The sequence below is a fragment of the Hydra viridissima genome, unplaced genomic scaffold (genome assembly GCF_058129835.1).
Source record: "Hydra viridissima isolate aposymbiotic clone 2 unplaced genomic scaffold, HvirCarnegie_v1 scaffold_11, whole genome shotgun sequence".
NCBI lineage: Eukaryota > Metazoa > Cnidaria > Hydrozoa > Anthoathecata > Hydridae > Hydra > Hydra viridissima.
Genome location: NW_028324310.1, coordinates 1,113,415 through 1,139,717, shown reverse-complemented (window position 1 = coordinate 1,139,717; position 26,303 = coordinate 1,113,415). Strand labels below are relative to the sequence as shown.

At 29.8% G+C, this 26,303-nt stretch overlaps 1 protein-coding gene, 1 long non-coding RNA gene and 2 pseudogenes across 3 annotated transcripts; 1 reads left to right on the top strand and 3 right to left on the bottom strand.

Annotated features, from left to right (window-relative positions):
* The first annotated feature begins 2,536 nt into the window (after nt 1–2,536).
* Nucleotides 2,537–3,866, top strand: LOC149881595 (uncharacterized; annotated as a pseudogene).
* A 371-nt stretch (nt 3,867–4,237) lies between these two features.
* LOC149881594 (uncharacterized) lies at nt 4,238–6,871 on the bottom strand. The gene is made up of 2 exons (XM_090067059.1): nt 4,921–6,871; nt 4,238–4,806 (listed from the first exon to the last, which is right to left on the bottom strand). The coding sequence occupies exons 1-2, from the start codon at nt 6,869–6,871 to the stop codon at nt 4,238–4,240; spliced, it is 2,520 nt and encodes an 839-aa protein (XP_089923185.1).
* Nucleotides 6,872–11,433: 4,562 nt separating this feature from the next.
* On the bottom strand, nt 11,434–12,424 carry LOC149881593 (uncharacterized; annotated as a pseudogene).
* A 12,266-nt stretch (nt 12,425–24,690) lies between these two features.
* LOC149881592 (uncharacterized) lies at nt 24,691–25,950 on the bottom strand. 2 transcript variants are annotated; one of them, XR_016445109.1, is made up of 3 exons: nt 25,549–25,950; nt 25,214–25,272; nt 24,691–25,035 (listed from the first exon to the last, which is right to left on the bottom strand). It is a non-coding gene; the product is annotated as an uncharacterized LOC149881592 (long non-coding RNA). The 2 variants fall into 2 exon arrangements; XR_016445108.1 differs by having other exon boundaries at nt 25,214–25,950.
* Between the last annotated feature and the right edge of the window lie 353 nt (nt 25,951–26,303).

Sequence of the window (26,303 nt, the reverse complement as noted above, 5' to 3'; positions counted from 1 at the left end):
TGGACCGATCTTCATACTGTTCTTCCTTTTACCTTTTACATTATTGAGAAATCGCAGAATCCATGATGTTACTTGAAGTAAGCACCTATAATCACTAAATTTAGTAATATTAATAAAGTCGGGATTAAGATTACATACAGAATGTGCGACATTACATAAAACTTCCATTGATTCATCTGAATGATTGACATGTTCATAATATGGCCATTTGATATTTACATCATTTAAAAAATTGGGTCCAGAAACCCAGAGCTCATTCCTATATAACTTCTTAAGTGATGATCCTCGAGAAATTATATCTGCAGGATTTCTATAGGATTCAATATAATTTCAATTACAAATTAAAGTCAATTCTCTTAATTTAATTAATCGATTTTGTATGAACTGTTCTTAGGTATTGTTCGTGTTAAAAATCCAATGCAAGAAAATGGTTGAGTCAGTCCAATATCTTACATTAGAAATGTTATAAATTGGTATCAATTGATCGTAAATAGATGCTAACAATTTTGCTAAAAGTAAAGTCCCAGAAAGTTCCAATCGAGGCAGTGTGTTATTGCCTAATGGGGCAACCCTAGATCTCGAGGCTATCAAAGAGGCGCGACTAAAACTAGCATTAAAAAATCTAAGATAAACACAACACCCAAAAGACTTAACACTTGCATCAGAAAACCCATGTAATTCGAACTTAACATCAGTCATAGTACCCAACCCAGGGTTCATATACCATCGCGGCATTGCTGTTTGGGAAACAGATTTGAAATCATTTAAAATAAGGTTCCAATTTGACAATAAATCTCCATATAACTTTTCATTCCAACCTAATTTAGCAATACAAATTCTTTGAAATAAATTCTTACATGTTACAACTACTGGATTTATAAGACCTATTGGATCATAAATACTGGCAATGAAACTCATTACTTCTCTTTTAGTTGGAATTATTACGGCTAAATTCAACAACTCCTCAAATGAATAAATTATGGAATCTTCTTCCTTATTCCACCTAAGACCTAAAACCTTTGTGTTTGATTTTCTTTCAAAATTGTGACCGTTAATTTGTTTTTCAAATTCTGAAGAGTTAGACTCAAATTTTCTTAGGTGGAAACCACCTTCTTTTAATATGTCCTTACATTAATTAAAAAATAAACAACCTTCTTCAATTGTTCTACAGCTTGACACGATTTGAAAATTTTGACTTTTTTGCCGACTAAATATCCCAAAATTGCCCTTTTGAGGGTTGATTTTATATATATTGGGGATTCCAAAACGATAAATTTTAAAATCCTGGATTAAAATCCAAGGGAGATATTTAGCTTTGCATTTTTTTATTTTTTTGGATACTTTACAAATACTAATAAGCAAAAATAGATTGGTTTTTTACCATACTCTAACGATTGCGACACAATCAATTCCCTTTGGACAGTCATTTAGAATATTCTTTTTAAATAATCATTAGTAATCGATACACAAGTAAATCCCTCCGGACCAATATTTGTCCCACTCTCTTCAGACAATCATAATTGATTGCAAAATTATTTATTTAGAGACAAATTCAACACAAAGAATTTGCACATAAATGAAATAAAAAGATGTTGCACTAAAGTTATGATAGTCACAATAGAGAAACTATAAACAGTTTAACATTGTATAATTAATTTTAATATATTTAATATATAAACGTAATTAAAAATTACAAATGTTAACATGACTTTCTTTCTTTATATTACGCTAAAAAATATTACATTAAAAAATATTACAAACTAAATCAAAATAATAAGGCATAGGTATTGAAATAGTTGTTACTTTTAGAAAAAAAAAAAATGTCTACATTTTTCAAAGACCATGATGATTGCAGAAGGACATTGTGTATTATTTGTGTGACTGCGAAATTTCAAAACATTTCATTTCTGAGATTCATTGCTTGATTTCATCAGATGTGAAATTTCAGGATGAAAGAGTGCCACTTGAATTTGTGTTACATGCCGTTGCAACCTGAAAAAACTGGGTGATGTAGCTAATGTCTTAAAGGCAATACAACTCAACAGTTTTGATTCCATTGTTGTGAAGCCATTTACAACACTTAAAACATGTTGTGATTGCATTATTTTTGTCAAATTGCGAAGGTGAAAGGCAAACAAAAGCATCCATTTGAAAAGAGTCTTGCATCAACATCTTTCCAAGAAGAAAAAAAGTCAGTTGATAAACGATGCACAAAATGCATTTCTATCATTGCTCGTGGAATTTCTCACAATTGCAGTGATACAACTCGCCGTGCGAACTTATATCAATTTGCATTGGAAGATCGCAGAACAAGTTGCTTCATCTGTCATTGCATCGATAGAAACATCTCCGGGCGGAACAATTCGTCTTAGTCAAGCTCATGGCAAACCTCTTCCGATAAGAAAAGGTTAGTTATTTTATTATTCTCTACATTCAGAGAAATACAATTTACATGTGAAGTAACTGATTTAGTTTTCTTTCTTAAGGAACATCTGCAGCTCATTCCCTCTTTCAAGACCCTTTGACAACAAAAAATATGATTGATTTTTAGCAGAGTACTTGGCTTTCAAGCAATAAAATCAGAAAGCTTGGATCTTTTTTAAACCAATTTAGTCCAGTTCGCCTTCTTCAGCCAAATTTTCAACAGAAATTTGCATCAGCAGGTTCTAGTCGAAAAGATTTTTTCATTGCTACCAATGTAAAATTGCCAGATTCTAATGAGGTTCGTGACATTGTTCATTATATCAATTTAAAAACTCTGAAGGAAAACATCACATTTTCAAAAGATTTGATGAGCTGGGGCATTGTGAAACTGGGCCTTGATGGTGGAGGTTCCTTTTTCAAAGCTAGTTTGTGTCTATTTTCTGAACACCAAACAGAACAACAAAGTCCAGTAGAAAAGTCAATTAAGTTGGCTTCAAGTGAAAATTTTAAAAGCACAGGTGTCAAAAAGCAACAAATTGCTGCAATCTCTGAAAACACCCCTGAAACATTTGGCAATATCAAACTGATTTTGGACCTAATGCAAGTTAATGAATGAATTGACAAATTGATTCTGTCATGTGACATGAAGCTTGGAAATATTATCTGTGGAATTCAGATTCAGTAGTAACCATCCTTGTTTCTGGTGCAACCTTGAGTTGACAAATTTGAACAACTGTGGCCAACTCAGATCATTTCGAACAATCAAAGAGCAACATCAAAAGTTTGTTTTATCTGGTACTGATCTAAAGAAATCAAAAGAATTCGAGAATGCTGTTCATCCACCAATACTTCGATTCCCAGTTGAAAAGCTAATCTTCGAAGCTATTCCTCCAATAAAACTTCATTTGCTTCTTGGCATGTTAAATATCTTATTGAGCACTTGGTTCAAGTTTTGCCAAAAACAAAAGAATGGTTGACTTCAATACATATACCATAACAGCCGTACCGTGGTGATCACTTCATGATCAATGTTTGCATGAAGTTGCTGAAATAATTGACTCTTTGAAGCGGATAACTGTGGCTGATAATGCATTTGAAGCATCATACATCTGCCATGATCTACACTTGTTTCTCCAAGTTGTTAATTCATGTTTTGGATGCTCACTCTCTCCAGACTTGAGAAAAAGATTCAAGATTTTAAGATCAATTATCTAAAGTTGACTGTTTCTGTCATACCAAAAGTTCATGCTGTCTTTTACAATGTTCCACAGTTTCTAAAGCACCATAAAACTGGTCTTGGAATTTACAGTGAACAAGCAACAGAGGCACTAAATTCAAATTTCAAGCCTCATTGGCAAAGATTCAAAAGGATTATGTCTCATCCAGATTATTCCAAACAGCTGTTGAATTGTAATGTTGATTACAATAGCAAAAAATTCTAAGAAGCACAAAAGGGTAAAACGAAGATATTTGTGATAATTAAATATAGAAAGGTTGTGAATAATAATTTTACATATTTATTGTGAATTTTTTTATTGTTATCTATTTACTTTTTTATAGCAATTTAATAAAATATATATTAAAACTATTTGAACTAATTTAGGCTTTACAATTCCAAAACAAAATATTTAAGTAAGTGAGAAAATTCGGTAATTTCGAAGCTAAATATCTCCCTTGGATTTTAATCCGGGATTTTAAAAATTATTGTTTTAGAGTCCCCAATATATATAAAGTCAACCCTCAAGAGGGCAGTTTAGGGGTATTTAGTCGTCAAAAAAGTCAAAATTTTCAAACCGTGTTGAGTTTAAATCATCTATATGTAAGGATTGTAAAAGTTTTGTGACAAAATTGACATCAGAGAGGTAATACTTCTCGGCATGATCAATGTGGCGTTAAGAAGAAATGGTGATGAGGTAACACCAAAGGGAACTCGACATAAACGATAAGTAGCTAATTGAGATATAAACAAGTTTTTACTACTAACATTACTAATATCATCAAACCATATAAAACGTAAATAATTTCTGTCATTTTTATCAAGAGCAATTTGCAAAAAGGCTTTCTCTATATCTGCTATAAAGGCATATTTATTTGCACGAAAACGTAATAATATATTAAATAAAGATGTTGCTAAACTTGGTCCAGCATGCAAACAATCATTTAAAGATGGACCATATAAAGAAGAACTGGCATCAAAAACCATTCTCACTTTTGTTGCAACTTTGTCTTTACGACAGACTGGGCGATGTGGCAAGAAATGCACACCTCCAGTATTCAAATTATAGTTATTTATTTTTTCTATGTCACCAGACTTTAACTGGTCTACGATTATTTCATTATATTCATTTAAGAGCTCAGGATCATTCTTTAACCTTTTAAGAACTGTGTTCAAACGTTTTGTACATAAACTATAGTTATCACCTAATAATGGACGATTCTCTTTAAATGATGATTATAATAATGGATGATTCTCTTTAAATTTAACTGTATACAGACATTTTTTATTATCAAAATGAATATTATTCTTAAAGTGTTTGACAACAATATTTTCAACTCCCGAATTCTCTAATTCCCAAATCTTTTTGACATTACTATTAAACTTGGAAATTTCATTAATAAATTCAGCTTCGACTTTTAAAGTATGTGTGGAAAAAAGACTGCAATTCTTTCCAGATGTGGTATTGACACAACCACTTAATACATAACCAACTGCTGATTGTAAAGCAACAGGACCTGTATCGCCACGAATTACTTTTCCATTAAAAAATGACCAGTAATAATCAGCACCAATTAATACATCCACTTCTAAGAACCTACAATCAACATTACTATCACTTAAAGTGAGACCTTTAAGATGCTCAAAAGAATTGACAGCTTCTTCTATAAATTGACTAAGAGGAGCACATATGGGCTTAACGAAACATGTTACAGGTATTAAAGAATTGTTTATGGTTACTATTGAAAACTGAACCATATCTAAAGTTTGTGTTTGGGTTTGATAACCAAAGGTTTTAATACTTATTTGCTTCCTACCAATTGTGGGAAGAAAAAGCTTTTTACGTAATGATGGCGAAATATAACTGAGTTGAGAGCAACTGTCAAAAAGAAGTCGACATTTCTGTGTATTTTCCTTATTTTTCACAGAAACAATAGCTGTTTGCAATAAAACATTCTTAGATTTTAGTAATTCATTGCTTGCAACAGATGTCAATTTACTGATTGACTCTTTTTCATCATCAACATGAGAAGGAAACCTTTTAAAACACATAGACACATGATGCTTCCCAGAGCATTCAAAACAGTTGATTTTAGAACGACAATTACCAGACATATGGCCTGGCTTTAAACAATTAAAGCAACGCCTCTTCTCTCTTAAAATATTTCTCCTAGAACTTATATTAGTCACAGTTTTACAATTTTCACTTCTGTGACTATTGCTACAAAAAACACATTTTAAATCATATTGTGGCTTAAAGTGAGCACTAGAATGTAGCACCTCTGCAGTGGAATGATTAATTTTATCTTCTCTGTCTGACTGAGCTTTCTCCCTAGCTTGTAGTTCACACTTTAAAGCTTTTAAAACACCCCTTATATCCCAATTATCATAAGAATCAAACTGTCTAGTAATAATTAAATTTAACTCTTCTGGAATTTTTTGCATTATGATAGGAATTAATAAAGGTCCATACATAGTGGAATCTATACCTAAATTTTCTAAACTTCTAATTTGAACTTCAAGATTGTCATGTATTCGACGTAACGAAGAAATATTGTTTATACTTTGCACTCTCTCTAAAGCAAGGAATGACTTCATGTGCGATGATATTAAAAGTTGTTTATTACTAAACCTTTCTTTAAGCAGTTCTAATGAGGTGCTATAATTATCATTCGTTAGAGCTAAGCCTGAAATTGTTTTTAATGCTTTTCCTTCAAGTAAATTACGTAAATAGTTAAGTTTCTGTATTGGGGAAAGATCTTCATTATTATGAATGGCACATTCAAAATTTTCATAAAAGGTCTGCCATTCCTCAGGCTTTCCATCAAAGGTACATAATTTTAAAGGTGGAAGTCTAATATTATTCTTTCCAAAAGTAGATGTAGAACTTTGTACACTCCCAGATTGTGACTCGTTGTTATTCTTACAATAATTATCATTAAACCTTTCAATTATTTTGATATTTTTCTTAAAAAATACGGAGAATTCATTGGCTAAATTTTCTTCATTTTGTAAGTCCTCATCATCTTCAATTAAATTTATTAATTCATCATCAATGGCTTTAACCTTATTATATTTTTCAATCAAAACTTCTTTGAAACTGCATAGTTCCTCTACTGAGTCACTACCTTGACTGAAATTAGTCATGCAATTATTAGCCTTTTCAAGTATGTTTTTTATAGCAGTGATGGTAATGGTGCGAATACGTTTTTTTCCAGCAATACCTGCCATTATTACGAACCCTAAGATTGCTAGTAACATCAAATGTTCATTCAAAAAAATTATGGCTAATTCTGACACACACACACTATGTAATTTTTTAATGCTAGCAAAAATACGCGCCCCAGACAACCCCAAAACGCAGGTTAACCCCCAAAAAAACAAATACAATGCTCATAAGTACTTAACTTTGACAATCTCTATCTCTCCGTGGGCTCCAAATATTGAGTATTTTAGCTTACTCAATGGTTCGCATTAGATAAACAACTTGAGTAGTTGTAAGCACATAATATATATTTATAATACAAGAAGTTTAGTACAAAGTCTTAACAAAGTACTCTAGCATAGTCAAGTATAAGATTAACAAGAACTAAAGAAAGCATGGCTTGCACACAATGCATTGCGGGGATATTATAAACCCGCTAGTTTATTATCGGGAAGCCGAACAGGCTTCAACAAAATCAACTCAACTCAAGCATGTCTAGCTTAGTGCCAGATAAAGTGTTTTTGTGTGGAATTTTGTTGCATTATTTTTTTCAAAAAAAACTGCAGTAGAGACGCAATGAATACCTGTCAAGACATATGGTGAGCATTCTCTATCGGAAAAGACGTGCAGAAACTGGTTTCGACGCCTCAAAGCCAATGATTTTGATGTAGACGATAAAGAACGCTCTGGGGCACCAAAAAAGTTTGAAGATAAGAAGTTGGAGGAGTTGCTTGATGAAGATCCTTGTCAGACACTAAATGAACTCGGAAAGTTGTTACAAGTTGATGATACAAAAGTTTTGAAACGTTTAAAAGCTTTAGGAATGATCCAATAACAAGGTCATTGGGTGCTCTATGAGTTAAAGCCAAGAGACATTGAACGGCGACACTTAATGTGTGGACAGTTGCTTGAACGGCAAAAAAGGAAAAATGTTTTGCATTGGATAGTCACTGGAGATGAAAAATGGATCAAGTATGATAATCCCAGACGTGATAGAAGCAAAATAAGAAGACAACGGAAGAAAAAATAATGGAATTGAGGAAACATTTGGGAAAAGATTTTTTGTAATATATGAGGCCTTTTTTCACTCGCTGAATTGTCTTATTCTTGCTCCTATCTTTTTAGATAATTGAATTGTCTTATCTTTGCTCCGATCCTTTTTATAGGAGGAAGGATAAGACAATTCAGGGAGTGAAAAAAAGTCTTATATGTAACAAAAAAAGTGTTGCAGAAAAACAACTATCTTAGTTTCCGAGCCATATTCAAAACATCTGCGTCAAGTAGCACAAAAGCCTGGAAGTGCTATAAATATTAACATGTGTATCAAAGCATTCCTAAAGGGTTCTAATACGAATTACAGTGTGAATGAATTGAAGACCGTAGGGTGCAATAATACTCGCATAAATACAGGGTTTAAAAAGGGTGTTATAAGGTAATTTGAAACGTTTACAACTTACACACTACAAGGCCTTGTATGTATTTTGCATACAGATAAGTTGCCTCTACGGCACTTATTGCATTACCTAGATGATAAAACAAATAATCTTAGAGGATTCTTTGGTGAAATTAGAAAAAGTGTATTACCATAATACTTCAGGACAAATTATAAAAAGAAGTTTTTTTTATATAAAGTATCTACTATAAGAAACTTCAAATGCACTCCACCTTGGTGTGCATTTGAAGTTTCAAGCTGATTGTTGGCTTTTAGCAAAATGAATCCAAGCACAGATCTAAGTTGTTGAAACACTGGTTTTCTGCTTCAAATCTAAGAGTTTAAACCTTATGGTAAACTTATGGGAAACACTAGGTTATTCAAGTCCTGAAGGAAGAATGATATAGAAGTTCAGCAGTTTGTATTAATCAATTAATTGACTTAATGCCAAATATTTGTGCGGCTGTTATCGCTGTTAAGTTTACAGCCTCAAAATGTTAGCATGAAATTTTCATTTAAGTCTATTATAGAACATGCGTATCTATAACATTTGCAGTACAAAGTGGCCAGAAACATGTAAATATAAAAGAACAAGTATATTCACAAACATAAACAATATTCTATTACTATAATATTTTGTTTTCTATACATCATTCTTAAATCTCATTATAAGTAAAAAATCTAAAGTCTATTTTTAAATTTATATACGAAATATGGATTCCACGTGATAATGGATACTTAATATATATATATATATATATATATATATATATATATATATATATATATATATATATATATATATATATATATATATATATATATATTAAGAATATATTTCAAACAAGTTGGTTTTTTATAATATATATTTCAAACAAGTTGGTTCAATGTCTGCAAAATGTCAGCGTCAGAAACACATAGCAGTCTTTCAAAAAAAGAGCATATCTAGTTATTTTTTTACATGTTAGAGTTTACAATTTTAAATACAGAATCAGTATGCACATAAGGATTTTCAAAGAAATGACTTTTTACTTTTAAAAAACGAAATCGTGAATCTGATGCTCTTGTATCACCATCTTTATAAAATTGATTATTTGGGTTTCTAAAAAACATTTCTTTTTAAAGAAAATAAATTTTTTAAATGATAATGCTGAAACTTTTTTCTATTTTTATGCATTTCTGAGGACCAAAAATCCAAACTGTTATCTATTTCTAATGATTGTAAGTGTAACGGTATATTTGATGAATAATCTCTTAAAAACTCAATAAAATTTAAAAGAAGTTTATTATGTTAACAATAACCGTTTTTTATAACACATAACATTTTAATTTGCTATTCATAATTTCTCTAAATGACAAGCGCACACGAAAACTTTTCTGTATAATAACTTTTAAACACAGAACAAAACGGTGAGGTTTATAACTTTAAGTAGAGGCTTATTATATAAATTTTTTCAGAAATTGTGTTCAGAAAATGTTTGAGAAGGGGGGAGAGCAAAAACGAAACTTTATGATTACAATATAAAGTTCAAAAGAGTTCAGAAAAGAAAATATTTCATCTTTAGAAGTATCTTTTATTTAAACTTCCCAGATTGACAATTTACTAAAAATGATGATGTTTTAGAGATTGTCAGAAATGATAATGATCAAAAGGATATTTGAAATACTTTAAAAACCAGTTAATCACTTTTAACTATTTTGTTTATTGTTTTAAAGCATGTTTATTTCCAAATACAGAGAAATTTTAAGAAAACATAATCTTTAAGCTGATCACAATATTTTCTGAATTTAATGCGAGCATTTCGGATGAGCATTTGAACGAGACTTTTCGTATATTTCGTGATACCACGCACCGAATTTGTTGGAGTCGGTTCATGTCTGCCACAGTTTTGCCCAATTGCGAAGCTCACGTTTCATGCTTGCTCAAAAGTTTTCACTTAGACGAAGTTGTGGCAAGTTTGGTAGATTCATGTTTCTTGGGATAAAGTTGACACCATTTTATTGATACTATGGCTGTGTATTGAAACCACCCAAACAGATGGCTCGCTAAACCAAGTTTCGTTATCTTGCCTATATTTCTTGCCAAATTTTATAGTTTTAACTACTTTAAAGAAAAAAGCAGGTTTTATTCCTTTTGAGATTGTATGAAATAGCTGGCCTAGTAACATCGAACTGTTGAATTTGTAGTAGATTTCATCATCCATTATAATGTACTTTTGATTTCTTCCTGCATGTCTTGAAGCTAAGTCTCATTTATTAGATTGTTAATTTGTGAACACCAGTTTTTTTTCGATATCCGGAACGGATTTGGATAAGCATCGATCTCCCAAAGTACTTCGTGATCAAGTTTTAAAGTTGGCTGAGCTCTTTCTTGGTGTATCAACTTTCTTTCTAATCCACGACCTTAACGATTTGATGATACGGTTGACAGTTTTCCTCTGAACAATATTAAACATAACAACTTTTCAGCCTATTAGCTAATATGATTTTTCTCACTTCCTTTTGCAAATACATTTTCTTTCTTTACAAACAACTTTTTCAAATCTAACTTTTATATTATTTGTTACGGTGATAAATTTGCTTTAAAAAGGAATAATTTTCTTATACGATTATTGGTTTTCAAAACATTTTTAAAATCTCATTGGTTATTATCATTCCGGACAGTGTAGGGGAGGATGGGTAGGAGTGAGCCACTTTTTTTTAAATCGATTATATCAAGAAAACCAAAAGTGGAAAAAGTATAGGATAAGGAGCCTAAGGTAGCCTAATGTATTAGGTTTCTAATAGTAATACATGAAATATATCAAAGTATCTTCAGATTTTTAATAAATTGAACAATAACGAAGGTGTTGCTACTGGTTCACTCCTACCCATGAATGGGTAGGAGTGAACCAAGCAAATGGTAGGAGTGAGCCATTATCTTTGATTTATAGAAAACTAAAATTAGATATTTTCTTTAACTAATTTATTGAAAATTAAGTCAGTAACAAATGCTTTATAATTAAACATAACATAATTAAGTAATAATGTAATATAAATAGCAATAAATTCTGCCATGACAAATGATTATTTCCAAATATTAAGATATAATAAAAGTGTCTATATGCAATGAAAGTAGTATATTAGCATATAGTATATTGGCAATAAAAACAATATTTAGCAAATACTGATATAGTCAAACACAGCCTCAAGTTTGTAATGGCAATGCTGCCTTTTTTTTGTTCCAGAAAAAGTTGGCCGAGTAGCAATAATTTAACATCCGTTCTAGGGATAGTCACAATATCTGTTGAATTAGGCATCTTAAAAATATGACTTTTTTCCGAAGAAAACTAATTGTAACTTCTTCTTTTACAGAGTTTATACATAATACCTTTCCAACATAAAACAATTTTTTTTTGCTGCTCAAAATTTAACCAATACAAAGTCATCTTCTTTAGGATATATATCACAAGCACTCAAATCATCTTCTAGGATTATTAAACCTTTCTTAAACCTTTCTCATTTGTGATTGTCAAATGTTCCAATACAGAATCGTCTTTTTTTGAGTAATTTTTTGTTAATATTCTGTAAATTAGCTTTTAATTCTTTTGTAAGTTTGACTAACTTTTTATTGCAGAGCCTTTTCTCGATCCGATCTCTCTCAGGAGTGTCTGTGGCAATCATAGAGCGACCCTTCTTCCTTTCCTTTCTTTTACTGTTTTTTTCTCCAGATTTAGGAAAACCTCTGAATTGTTTAGGGCTGATAAAAGAATCTGATGATGTAGACAGATCAACCATTCTATCATTGGTAACTAGTTTGTTTGTATCTTTAGTTAGCGGAGATGGCATTACTATTATATCTATAGTAGTAGAGGTAGTGGGGTCTGCATTTGATGAAACATGAGGGTTAAAAAAGTTATCAGAAGTAATGCTTACGTGATTTTTTATGCAAGTATTGTTGACATCAAAAGCTCTGTTTGTCACAGAGCTGCACATAAAATCGATATCTGTAAACTCGTGTTATGGCTTTCAGAAAAACAAGTGTTATGGCTTTCAGAAAAACAAGCCCTACAGATGCAGCCACTTGGTAAATTGTAAATGTCTTTCCAGGATTGTGGACCATCCATAAATCAATTGCTGCATTATATGCAGTTTTAAATGGCCTCATAACTCCCACATCATGTGGTTGTAACTTGTGCGTGGAATGAGGCGGTAATGTCAAAATGGTCACTCCATGCTCCTTTGCTAAATTTAACACTGCTATAGATAAGTGCGCTTCAAAATTGTCATAAATTAATAATAATGGATTTTCTTTCGTACTAGACGAGAACTTGATAAAGTGATTCATAACATCTAAAAAAAAGTTCACCGTTCATCCAGCCTGTTTTACATGCGAGGCCGAGAGATCCAGAAGGAGCTCCTGACAACATTTGCTCCTTGAAATGCACTATTTATATTCATATAAGCGTAATGAATAAAAAAGTGCTAACCATTACACACTAATAGAACGATTATTGAATTATATTGTGTAATAGAATATACTGAGGACGGTAAACAAAATCTTAATCCTTTGACGACTAAACCTTGCCCATTCCTAACCAAAATATCCCCACACCTCGCCCCTTTCCAACCAAGTACTCCCCACACCATCAACCTCGATCCCAACAAAACCTAGAGCCCAAACTTCCTAATCCCTTACCTTATCATCATACAAACAAATATTAACCATAAACAACATTAAATTATTTATTAATTAAAAACGCCGCTCTCACAATATCTTTTAGTTTATTTCCATTGGTTGTTGGTCCACTTCTAGCTTCGGATTATTGACAAGTGAGCCCATCTGTAATTTTACATTATTAGGATCACCTCCTTTGAATTTACACGTGAAATGACCACTTTAAACTTACATGTGGAATGACCACTGCTACCAGCGCATTTCCACTTATATGTCATAACTACCTCTTGAGGTTTGTTTTGATGCAGCACTTCCATTTGACTTTCCAACAACTTTGAAACTGTATGATTAATTAAAGTTTGTAAAACTATATCTACAAAAATTTCTGATACCAAAATAGGGTCGCTTGGATAACATTTTTTCTTTGCAGCTGTTATAAAATGGTACGATGGATATATATTAGCACGATGTGACTTAGCACCAGACTGCATAAGAGTATGATATGGCCTAAATCCTCCATCCACACATAAAACCAAAGCTTCGTCCAACGTATATGGAATTAGATCAGAAGGTGGATTTAAAAAAAAGTAATTGTTGTTTTATTAGGTTTTAAAAGAGCAAAATCTAACTCGCCCAACGTTTTAGCAGCATCTTATTTTCCTGTTTTGTATAAACTAACTTGCATTGCTTAACAAAGTTTTTTACTGTTATTAGCATTAACAAGTGTAGTAACTTTGAAATGTCTCGCTCTCGAACATTTTGCAAAAAATGGCTTCGAAGGTGAGCTTATTTCGGAGCCAGATTACCCAACTGTTCCTTCATTTTGTTCCATTTCTTTATTGCAATCTAACTTAGTATACGAAAAAACATCATCCAACAATTATCTATTAAGTTATTCGAACTTAATAGATAATTGTTGGATGATGTTTAAAAATGTTTTAAATAATTTAAAAATTTTCCCATTTTGCGGTAAGTATATAAGTAAAAACTTTTATAGCAGCATCATCTTTTTTAATTGGCATCTTTTAATTTACATCTTTTACACGCATAAGTTTTCCATAATTAAATCTCTCCAACGTCTTTGATCTTTTTTTTGATCTTCAGCTCGCCAAACATTACATAGCTCTCTTTTTTATAAAAAAAAAAAAAATGGCACTTGGTGGTAACTAGCTTTTTAGTAAATCTTATATTGACATTTAAGTGATCTCTGTCGAACTCTTTTTTAAAATAGGGCAGTAAGCACACAAATATTTTTGAAAAAGAAAGAAAACGTTTTTAGAAGACTTGAAAAAAACAAAAAAATATTTAACAATTGCCATATTTACATCAATAAAAGAACCCTTTACACCTGTATATAGTCTGAGTGAAAAAATGAATTTATCAGAACTTAAAAACGAATTAAAATCCTTACTTACAGACATGTTTACGTTTTTAACTTCTTTAAATAATATTATAATTTCTATAGTTAATATTTATAACTTCCATATAATTAAATATCAAAACCGTCTGTCACATTATAACGAACCCTGGTTTTGCATTTTTCTCTAGTTGAGGAGCTATAATTGAAGAGCTATAGTTGAAGACCTATAGAAAAATGTTCTTGGGTTAAAAGGTGAAGACACCATGCGTTAATTGTTTATAATGCTAACATGGATCTCTACTCGGTATTGCAACCCGAACATCGGCACACATGATTTTGGAACGAAGCCGTTTTTATTTCAAGCAATAAAGAATTGTTTTGGTGATTTTTACTTGTATATTTATTTTCTTCTTGGATATGTTAATTTTTAAAAAAATATTTGAACTTCAAATATAGCAGCTGTTTTAAAAAATTGAATTGCTTTACCGAACTCAACAAAAAATGCCTTTCGAATAGGACCTAAGTGAATGTCTTAAAAAACAGATTCTTTGTATCTGTAATGAATGAAATTTTATCAGAATTTCATTTTTAAATGTTTAGTGTTCCAATGCCGAACTTTTGAGGGTTTTAATACCGAACAGGCCGTTTTTTGTGGAAAAAAAAACAAAATATAGATTACAGAATATTATTTAAATAAATATTTTACTAATAAAACCCCCTACCACCCATATGATTGATTAATCCTTTACGTTAAAAATACTTTACACCTAACCTTCAACTTGTACAAACTCTGAATGAACCCTATTAATTAAGTTCGAATTCTAAACCATAACCGAACTTATATAAGATTCTTAAAAAAGGTTACTCAGAACTCAGGCTTATTAGTTTTAATTTTTTTAATAATACTAAGATTTCACTTTTCTGGGTAGGTATAAAACTCATACAAAGATAAAGACGCATTTCAACTTCAAAAGATATGTTTATACTAAGAGGCTGAAAAATAACGCTCACAGAAAGGCTGCAGTTCTTAAAATGCAACAAAACAAGTAATAAAGTCGAAAGGTTAAATCTAATTTGTGCTTTTCGAGTGAACAAATATAGGCGATCATACATTTATAACCAACAAATGGTACGTGCAAAAGAGAGTTGAACAAAAATGTGGATCAAGGTGGAAATTAAAAAAAGAAGAGGAGTAGCTAAGAAAGCGACCAGAACATCCAGTTAAAAAATTCCAGCTTCATTTTAGTTAAGGTCTACTTTTCCTTCAAGCCATTCTCACTTGAGTTCTACTTTTGAACTTGTTTTTAACAGTTCCAACATTTGAATTTGTCTCCGAAATGCAGCATTTGTTTTTAAATTGGATATTATATTGTGTAATGTGAGGAGGAAGAACTAAAAAAAAATGACGATCGATAAAAAAATGTACACTAGATGATTCATCAACTCTTCACATAAGTGATAAAGCAATAGAAAAAAAGTTAAACACAACTGGGAAAAAACGTAATCACGAAGACGCATAAACGATAAAGCGTAAGAAGAAAAGTTAAATAAAATTCGGAAAAGACGTTAACACGAAGACGCTTAAACGATAAAGGGTAAGAAAAGTTAAATACAACTGGGAAAAGACGTAAAGGCGAAGACCTGCCGCATAAATAAAAGATGAATAGGTATCGCAACCGAAAAACAATCAAAAACTATAAAAACTCGAAAAAATAAAGGAGAGACGGAATAGAGACGGAATAGAGAGGGATCAAGATAGAGATTAGAAGGACTGATGAGTACGGTCGTCTCTTTGGAAGGAGAGAAGAAGAAAAGAAGACCAAGTTTTAAAGAGAAAGTTTTAAGAAAGTTTTAAGAGGAATTTTAACAAGAGAGAATTTTGTTATAAGAAAAGTACTTTGGTGAACAACCAGTTTTATAAGCAGTTGAATAAAAGAAATGAAGATTTAAATATTGGTTAAAAGAGAATAATCAGAAGATTCAAATAAAGAAGAGATATTTGTAATAAAGAGAAGATATAAAAAAGAGGAGTAATTGATATAAACAGTTTTAAGCACTCCAAGAAGCGTAAGAGAATATTATTTTTATTATACAAAAGTTATGAATATAAGAGTGCTAACCATTACCCACCAATAGAATATTTGTTTAGTTATATTATATTATAGAATATACTGAGGACGGCGAATATTAGTTTAGTCCTTTTAGATTAAACCTTGCCCATTCCTAACCAAATTATCCCCAAACCTCGCCCTTTCCTAACCAAGTACTCCCCACACCACTACCCTCGATCCCGACCTCCATATACCTTTGCAACCACACAACTCTAAACCCAAACTTCCCCTTACCTTCATTAACACTTAACAAACATTAAATTAAATAACTTAAACCATTAAAAAACGCCGCCCTCACAATAAGTGTGTTAGTATTTTACTTCAGTATTGCGGTAAACTAATCTGATCAAAAGGTTTTTTTTGATAAAAACATTTGTATAAAAGTTGAACTTAGAGTTAATTGTTTAAGTTTTAGTAAAAAGTGTACTTTGTATGACTTCCATATTTAAATTAACTTATTGTTTACTTTATTGTTTTGATAACAATTTGGCACCATAAATCCTATGAACATTTCAACTATTCAAAAAAAGAAAAAGAGTGGTAGTGTCATTTCCATTTTTTAAAGTACCATAGAAATTTACATAGCCATCTAATATGGTAAACTTAAGGTACATCCAGAACAAGTGGTGGCCAAAGCTTTGAAATATTTTCTCGACCGTTACTTTACCAAACTTCAACAGCATCATCTAAAAGGAATAAAACTCTTCTAAATCTAATAATAATTTTAATCACAGAAGAGATTCGAAAAAAAAAATTATTTAACGCTGAATTTAGTATTTTTGCATAATACTTGTATTACCTACAACAAACAACTAGGCAATAAATAAAATAAATATCTGTGCTGTTGGTAATTGAGTGTTAGCAAATAAAATCCCAGGATTTGAACCCAGATACCAAGCTTAGATACTTAGATATCTTATGATGATTTATAAGACATGTAAATGTGTTACCATAATATTTATAAGAAAGAAAATAAATCTTAAAAAAAAAAAGGTTCATGTTTAATTATTGTTGATCAAATAAAATATCAAATAATATTTTATTTGCTTCTTCCTAATTAATATCCTGAACACTCCAGAGGATCATCAGTTATACCATTATATTTGGCAGCTTTCAATAATTCTGAACACAGCAAAACAAAACAAACCTTTTTTACATTAACATCTTCACAAAATTTCTAAGAACAAAACAAAATCACAAAAATTATAATAAACTAAAAATATAAATAATAAATGTAACTAAAAAAACAACATACACAGCACAATATTTTTAAAACTCACATTACTTGAATCAATACAAACCTCTTCTAAATTCAGAACACTGAAATCAATGTCATGGCAAATGACAATGATTTATCACGATTTTTATCATGGCTTTTTTGCAAATATTGAAGGAGAGTAATAACATTAGCAATTCTTTTCAATACCTATTATTTTAATTTCATAATCCCTAAGTTTTTAAAACCTTTGATCTTTTAAATTTATAAATGATAAACAGTAGCGAGGAAAAGAAATAAAATAAATATAGGAGAGTACTAGAAAACATAGAAACATATAATACCTTTTCCTATCTGGAATATAATGAATTATTATAAATCATTCACAGAAAAACTATTCACAGATTTTAATCATGTATGAGTCTCTAGATATGTAAAGCATTCTGTAAAAGATTACTCAGGCAGCAGTATGTTTGGCACGCAGGCATTAGTATAATATTGGTAAACTACCTTTTCAGCTTACCAGACCCATTATCTAATTCTGGTGAGTCACACAAACTTTCTGAATTAACAAGAAAATTTTTTGAAATTTAATAATTATTTCTTTTTTTATTTTCATTTAACCTTGTAGAAACATATCTGAACTTTTAGAAATATGTGAGCTTAGAATGACTTTAGCCTTTAATCTGAAAACATCCTTTAAAAAACATTTCAAACTGAACAATGAAACTATTATTTAAACGCAACAATACATAATCATTTGTTTACTATTCTAGTTAAGTTCCTTAAATTATAAAAAGTGACAACTAATTAAATAAAAAACTGTTCAGTTAAGTAATCAAAACACATACAAATAATACATACTTTTGTTTTTTCCACCTGATTCATACATATTATATGTCTGTAAATGTATAGCTAAAACATAAACCAAACTCAAATAAAAAACAAACCAAAAATTATAATTGAAATATTTTCATACATTAGGTCATATCTCAAATTAGCTAGGTATACAGTGTAACATAGATAAGTGTGTTTACATAACATTAAACATATAATCAAATAAATTCAGCATAACTTAATACACATGCTTTAAATTGATAGACAATCATATGTAAGATGTGTAAGAGTATATTTGTATCTGCTATAAACAGCAAAAAAGCACTATCTTGACAAGCATATATTGACATAAGTATTCAGTACGACACAACTTCTTTTAAATTTTCATTGGTAAACATACTACATTCTAAAATTTTTAATACTAAGTTAATAAAAGCATTTTGCTTTTATATTATTTATTATTTTTGACACTTGAACAAGACAAAATGCTTGAAAAAGAACTAAAAATATCTTTTGTTTAGCACAGTAAAAAGATTTGAATAATAAGTGCATGAAATTTATACAAATATATACCTGTGCCAATAAATTCATTTACATCATCAATGCTATTAGAACTACCTAATAGAATTTAATATAAATACCACTGATCTATATAATAACTGGATAGCGCATCTCCGAAGAAAATAGCGTAATTTTTAAAGCCAAAATATTTTCACCAGCGCCTTATTGGGAGGACCCACGGAGAAAAATTATTTAGTTAAAATATTGAAAGGTGAACAAGCTATTTCTTTATTTTGATGGTTTAACTTTATATTTTTTTATATTTAACATAGATTGAATGTAAGGAAAGTTATTATTATTTTTTTTTCAAATAATGATTATTTTTTTTTAGTAGAATAATTACAATATTCATTATATAAATGTCTGGAGAAAATTCCAAAAAGCGAGGGACACAGTGTGTTGCATTTGGTTGCAATAAAAGAAAACATAGCGACAGTAAAAGAAGTGATAGCGATGGAATCTCTGATGATGAATCATCTTTAAAACGAAAGTTTCCAAGAACATTTCATAGGTGACTTTCTTAATTACTTTTAAAAATAAAAATATTTTAAAATTTATTGACCTCTGTAAGTTTGCTTGCAATGTGAAGAAATGGATTTAAATAATATCAGTTGTGCAAAAAGTATAACAAACTTAATAAAATATCAAATGTTATTTTTCCTACTAATTTTATTCAGATTTCCTTCAAACACTGAAAAAAGAAAAGAATGGACCATCAAAATACACCGTCAAGAATGGAGTCCAAGTAGTAGCAGTTTGATATGTTCTGATCATTTTTTAGAAAAATATATTGACAGAACTGGACAAACTGTTAGATTAAAAGAAAATTCTTTTCCTAAAAGATTTAAAAAATTTCCAGACTACTTAAAAAAGGTATATAATCAATTGTTTTAATGTATTGTACAGGTTTCTTCGATATGTACCTTTTAGTTCTTAGTTACCCTATGCAGTGTGCTAGAAGGTTTATAACACAACTGTATGGTAAGCAGCTAAAACATATAATAACCATTTTGCTATTGTATGCTTTTATTTTATAAATGCTGCATGAACTATTAGCTAAGCTCTGTGAGTAAACACAACTTAGAGGTTCCTTCTAGTTTGATATAAAATTTGAAAATTATACAAGTATATATATATATATATATATATATATATATATATATATATATATATATATATATATATATATATATATATATACTTTCTTTTTAATTTGTTATATATTATATATACATATATATATTTTTTTTCTTTCAATATTAGAAAATGAAAGAGAGAAAAGTTCCTGTTAATAGATCAACTTTTGAAAATTCTGTAAAAAGTGATTTTGAAACTAGTGTTATGCCTATCTGCATGAAAGTTGGCTCCCCAAAAAAAATATTTAATTGCAGTTTAACTCCAGAAAAAAAATTAACAGATCATAGAAACAGCATATAAACGACTTTTACTTTGGAGCCATATTGAAGGAGGATCAGGGAATTGTGAAAAATTACAAGCAGAAAATATTTTAAATGTTTTAGATAATTCAGTTATGATAAATAACAGCAGTTTGGATATTACAACAGTAAACATAATCAGAAAATACGACTTATCTGAAAGAACATCTAAGACTACTGATCATGATTATTCTTTTATTGCTAATATTTCATTGCTAACTGAGTATAAAAAAGCAGCTGTTTCTTATATATCTGGTTTTGTTGTTAAAATGGCAAAAAAGCAAATATTTTGTATGTTATTTTGTGATGCACTTGGTTCTAAAAATCATCAATAACTACAGCTTTTACAAACACAAAACTATTTTATATTGTAAATAGTAACGTAATAATTGAAAAGATTATTTACCTACTTTTAGGAGCATTATATTTTCAACTTGTACTTATAATCATAATTTTTAAATATCAACATAAGAATCTAGATAAATTATCTAAAGAATACGATCATTCGTTAGACATTTTACAACAGATTTTTACTAATTTGTTGATATTGCCTTTTTTGCTTCTAATTTCTAGGTACTTTCAATCCTTTTCTTTTTTTCTTCTTTCTTTTGGTTTCTTTTCTTAAAATTTCAAGCGCATCATAACAAATCGTGGGTCCTCACAATATGGCCGCCAAAATATTTTTTCGGCTTCAATTTCGATATTAGAGATGCGCTATCCAGTTATAATATAGATCCAATGATATATTAAGAATAACTACAGTATTGTGAAAAAGTTAAGAACCACTAAATAAAAAAAAATATTTTTTTCAAATAAATCTAATTAATTCTTATTCTATAGATAATAAAATAGTCTTTTTTTTTCAAACATATTAAATATAGCATGAGAAAAAAGAAAAAATTTTTTTTTTTGAAAATAAGTTAATAGAACCTATAAAAAATAAGGAGTAAATATTATGTGTTAATTTTTTTTTATATTTTTTTTGTGAAAAAGTTAAGAACCACAAAGAATTTTTGGTGCGAAATGCGGCGGAAACGTCTTTTTAAATTTATTTTTCCCTTTTTTTTTTAAATATTCTATTAATGACCTGAGTTATTACCAAAGAACCAATAAAAACATTTGAAAAAAATTAATTTTTTTAAATACTTTTAAAAAAAGTATTTAATTTCAAACAAAAAAATATTCTTTCCTTTTGAAAAAATGAGCAGAAAAGCTATTACCTATGAAGATCGTGTAAAAGTGGTGCATTTTCACCAGGAAGGTAAATCCGCTCGCGAAATTGGAAGAATAGTAAAGCGATCACATAGTTCGGTGCTAAAAATCATCAAAAGATTCAAAGAGACGAAATCTTACGTTGATCGCCATCGTTCTGGAAGACCGCGTTTGACGACACCCAATGATGATCGCCTTTTAATCAGGTTGGCAAAGAAAAATCGAACCATGCCGTCGCATTAATTAAGAAGGGAATGGAAGCTTTCAAATGGAAGTCAAGCATCGGCATCACTTGTGCGTAGGAAACTATTAGCTAACAATATGTTATGGAAAAAAGCTGTTCTAAAACCGCGACTTACCAAACTACATATAAAAAAGCGAAAAAAATTTTGCCAAAGCGTCAAAGAATGGACTAAACAAAAATGGAGGACAGTAATGTTCAGTGATGAGATGAATATCGAGGTTGATAACCGAAAAAACCGAATTATGATTCGCAGGCAGCCTTCAGAAAAATATAATCACGATTGTATCGTTCAAAGAACAAAACAAGATAGCGGGTCGGTTGGAATATGGTGCTGCATGACATATTATGGTCTCGGTATGTTTAAATTATTTGATGGTCAACTCAACTCTAGTTATTATGTCGATATTTTAAATAACAACTTGTTACCGTCAATTGATGCACTTGAGCAAAGCGTTCCGTTCATTTTTCAGCAAGACAATGCACCATGTCACAGGGCTAAAATTGTCTCTGAATGGTTCGAAAGTAAAAATATAGAGCGTCTAACTTGGCCACCAAATAGCCCAGATCTAAATTGCATTGAAAATCTTTGGAGTTGGCTTGATAAAGAGATTGCCAAGAAAGCACCAAGGAGCCTTGAGGAGTTGCGCAATATTTTACCAGCAATACTTGGAAATGTTCCCAAACATATTTTAGAGAATTTAATAGACTCAATGCCAAATCGTATAAATGAGTGCTTAAAAATTCATGGTAGAATTACGCGGTATTAGGTAAAAATTATCGTTTCTTGTTCTGTGGTTCTTAACTTTTTCACAATTTTTTTAAAATAAAAATTACCTATAAAACTTTAAATACATTTTTTATATTTGTTCAAAAGTTTTTATCACTATTATTATTTTTTATTTTGTTTGTCTATTTTCTAAAATTTATTATTATTTTTTTTTTTTACCAGAAAAATATATTCGGTTAAAAAGAAATTTAAAAATAAAAATAAATTACGATTTGTTTTTTTTGTGGTTCTTAACTTTTTCACAATACTGTAGATGTCTAACTGCCGTAAATCGGCATAAGAAAAAGTGAAGCAAAAATCGGCCATTATGGGGGGCAAAATCTTTACGCTATTTATCAAAACAAAACAAATACGAAGCTTATGATTTGTTAAATTTGCCCCCCATAATGGCCGATTTTTGCTTCAAAAAATACGCGGAAGTTAGACATCTAGTTATTTTTAATATATCATTGTATAGATCAGTGATAAATACTTATATATAGGTACGCGGAAATCACGATTTACGGAACCGAATTTTATGCTAAAATTTTGGTTCTCGTTTTTTTAACTCTTTTTTAGGCAGCGTGAGGCAGACTTAGTTTTGTGGAGTATCTTTTTAGAAACATATATACACATAGATACTTTTTGGAAAGAAGAAAAACTAATCTTTATTTTTTTAAAATTTTTATGTATAGTTACTAAACTTTTTTATGGGATATTTTGCTCCTGAATATTAGATTGATATTCTCTCTTGAATTTGTGGTCGAAGAAATGTAGAGTCCGCTTTTTTTATTGTTAAATTAAATTGTTTCATGCATTTTCTACGCACATGCCAAATTTCAACGAAAAATAATGATAAGCAATTAGTTTAATTAGTGTTATACCAAGTATACCATTTTTTTCAGGTAGCCCTAGGCAAACGGTTTTTTGAGGTGGTTCTTTTTAGAAACATATGTAAACCTTGACAACTTTTGAAAAAAAGAAAGGTTAGACTTGTTTTTTATATAACTATTGTGTATCGCTACCATACTTTTTCATGGAGTATTTAGCTGAGAATTTTGCATGAAAATTTGGTTCAAAAACAAAGTTCAGCTATAAGCGCCCCACAAAAGTCAGTTTTGCCTAAAATCGCGCAACAATAAACGAATAAAAATTAACTTATTTAAATTTCTGGTTTTACTTTAAGCTAATAGTTTATATTAACAAAATATTAAATAAAATTTACCATACCTTACACCTAAAATAATTTTTCAAAAGAAATTCAATATTAAGTTGATAAAACCAGAAGGAGAAAAAAACTTCCATAAAAAAAATGAGCTTTAGGACAAGTCCAGAAAACTAGGATTTTTTAACATGTCGACTGCCACGGCAATTTTCAGAAATCTTGCCAAAAATGACAATTTGATTTTATCACATATTACTAAAAACTCAAACTCTAGTGCCCAGTTATCATCAAAAAGCTTAAAAATGAGTTGTTTTTTTTTAAAGAAAAACGTCCAGAAACGCGTTTTTTCTGTCCAGTCTGTAAAGAGAAACCAGTCCTTTGTGTGGAAGATTTTAAGAAGTTCCACAAACAATAAAATATTATTTTATCTCTTGAATTTGAAGTAGTTTTTATAAATACATTTTTTGTTAGTTTCTTAATTAATTTTTTGTTCATGCAAGCCAGCATTGATTTTTTTTCCTTTTCCCAGAAGCTATCAATATTAGCACTGATATATTTCGAGTTTAATCGTAGCTGCAAAAATGGCAAGTATCCCAGTGGGCACAAGAACGTTTTGCAAACGTTTTTTAAAGGTCCCGTGAAACGTTTTTTAATGGTTTTTTGAACGTTCATATGAAACGGTGACCGGACGTTTTCCTAAAAACGTTTTTTGAACGTTTTCTAAGGGTCTCACGAAAACGTTTTTTAATGGTTTTTTGAACGTTCATATGAAACGGTGGCCGGACGTTTTCCTAAAAACGTTTTTAGAACGTTTTCTAAGGGTCTCACAAAAACGTTTTTTTGATGGGTTTTTATTGTGTAAATGAAACGTTTTAATCTTTTCAAGAATTATCCTAAATGGATTTATTTAAGTATAAGTTATTTCAGTAAATAACTTATGTTATGCAGAAAAAAAATCTTTTACAAACGAAAATTTAGGAGCAACAGCCTTGATCCCGATAATTTAATAAATTTCTAAAAGTTTAATTTTCTGTTTATTTATAATATAAGCACACAAAAAAAAGCATACATTTATAAATAAGCCTACAAAAACGTAATAAAATAATTGTTATACTGTTCTGTCAAGAGCTCTCTTCAAATGATCTTCAACTTATCGACCGAATCGAACTTCGTTGTATGTGACACCAGTGTTTCTAAAAACAGAAATACTATAGAAATCTTTCATGGATTCCAACTAGCACATATAAAGGGTGTTACTTTAACACACATTTATACTCATGGTAAATTCTATACTTTACTTTTAGTTTATTTAACAATTTTTTTAACCTTGTTATAATTTGATTATGTAATAAAATTCAAAAAAAAAAAAACCTGATGAAAGTTCCTCATAACAATAAATTCAAGTGATGCTTCTTGGGTAGATTTTTAAACTTGATGAAAAAAAACTTCATATATTATTTATTAACGTTGGAAATACTTTCAAACTTGATAAAAAATATTTATTTACAAAAAATGTTTAATAAAACCAGATGACATTCTTTGATAAACTTACATTCAGCAACTTTTTGCACTTTAAAAATAGGACTTGCTTCTCTTATGTGCAAATAACTGTGATATGCTGCACTGTTTAATTCAAATATGAATAGAAATAGCTTCATACATTTATTAAAAAATTTATTTATATAATATTTTTAACTCAAACATACCTTGCATTCATTTGCTTGTAACTGTGTCTGCACCTTTGATACTCATAATTGCGAATAATAATTTTAACAACTGATTCTTAAAAGCATTTAGGCTTTCAGCATTTACCATCTCACCTGGTAGGCAATTCCAGCTGTCGATAACTCAATTTGTGAAGAAGTTACTTCTGTTATTATTGGATCAAACTATCTCTTTCTCAAATCGACTTCTATGACCGTGGCGAGATGCAGAACGCATCGGAGTGTGGTGCCAGTTAACAGTTTCTTTACTATACTCAATTTTAAAAAGCTGTATTAAGACTCTACAATGATATCTTTCTTTGTAGGTGGTCATTTTTAAATACTTAAAATGAAATCTTAAAAAAAAATTACATGCAATATATATATATTTATATCTATCTATATACATACATATATATATATATATAAATATATATATAAATATATATATATTTATATATATAAATATATATATATATATATATATTTATATATCTATAAATATATATATACACACACACACACACACACATATATATCACTTACAAATTTACCAAAAAGTTATACCTCTGGGACAAACAGATTATTTGGGACATTTTTGTGTGCACATAAAATTTTTGTCTCTTTAAGTAAATTTTTTTGTAAAAAAAAACAGTCGTGGTAAAGAACTTGTAAAATAATAAACTAATTGAGAAAAAAATTACTATTAAAACGTTTATTAACATGTTTAAACATAAATCTTACTCAAGTGACCATTA

What these genes read in the sequence shown, in the direction of transcription:
- LOC149881594 (XM_090067059.1), bottom strand. Translation starts at nt 6,871, where the DNA reads ATGGCAGGTATTGCTGGAAAAAAACGTATTCGCACCATTACCATCACT. An exon ending in TCATTTTGATAATAAAAAAT is followed by an intron (nt 4,807 to 4,920) that starts GTCTGTATACAG and finishes GTTTGAACACAG; the next exon opens with TTCTTAAAAGGTTAAAGAAT.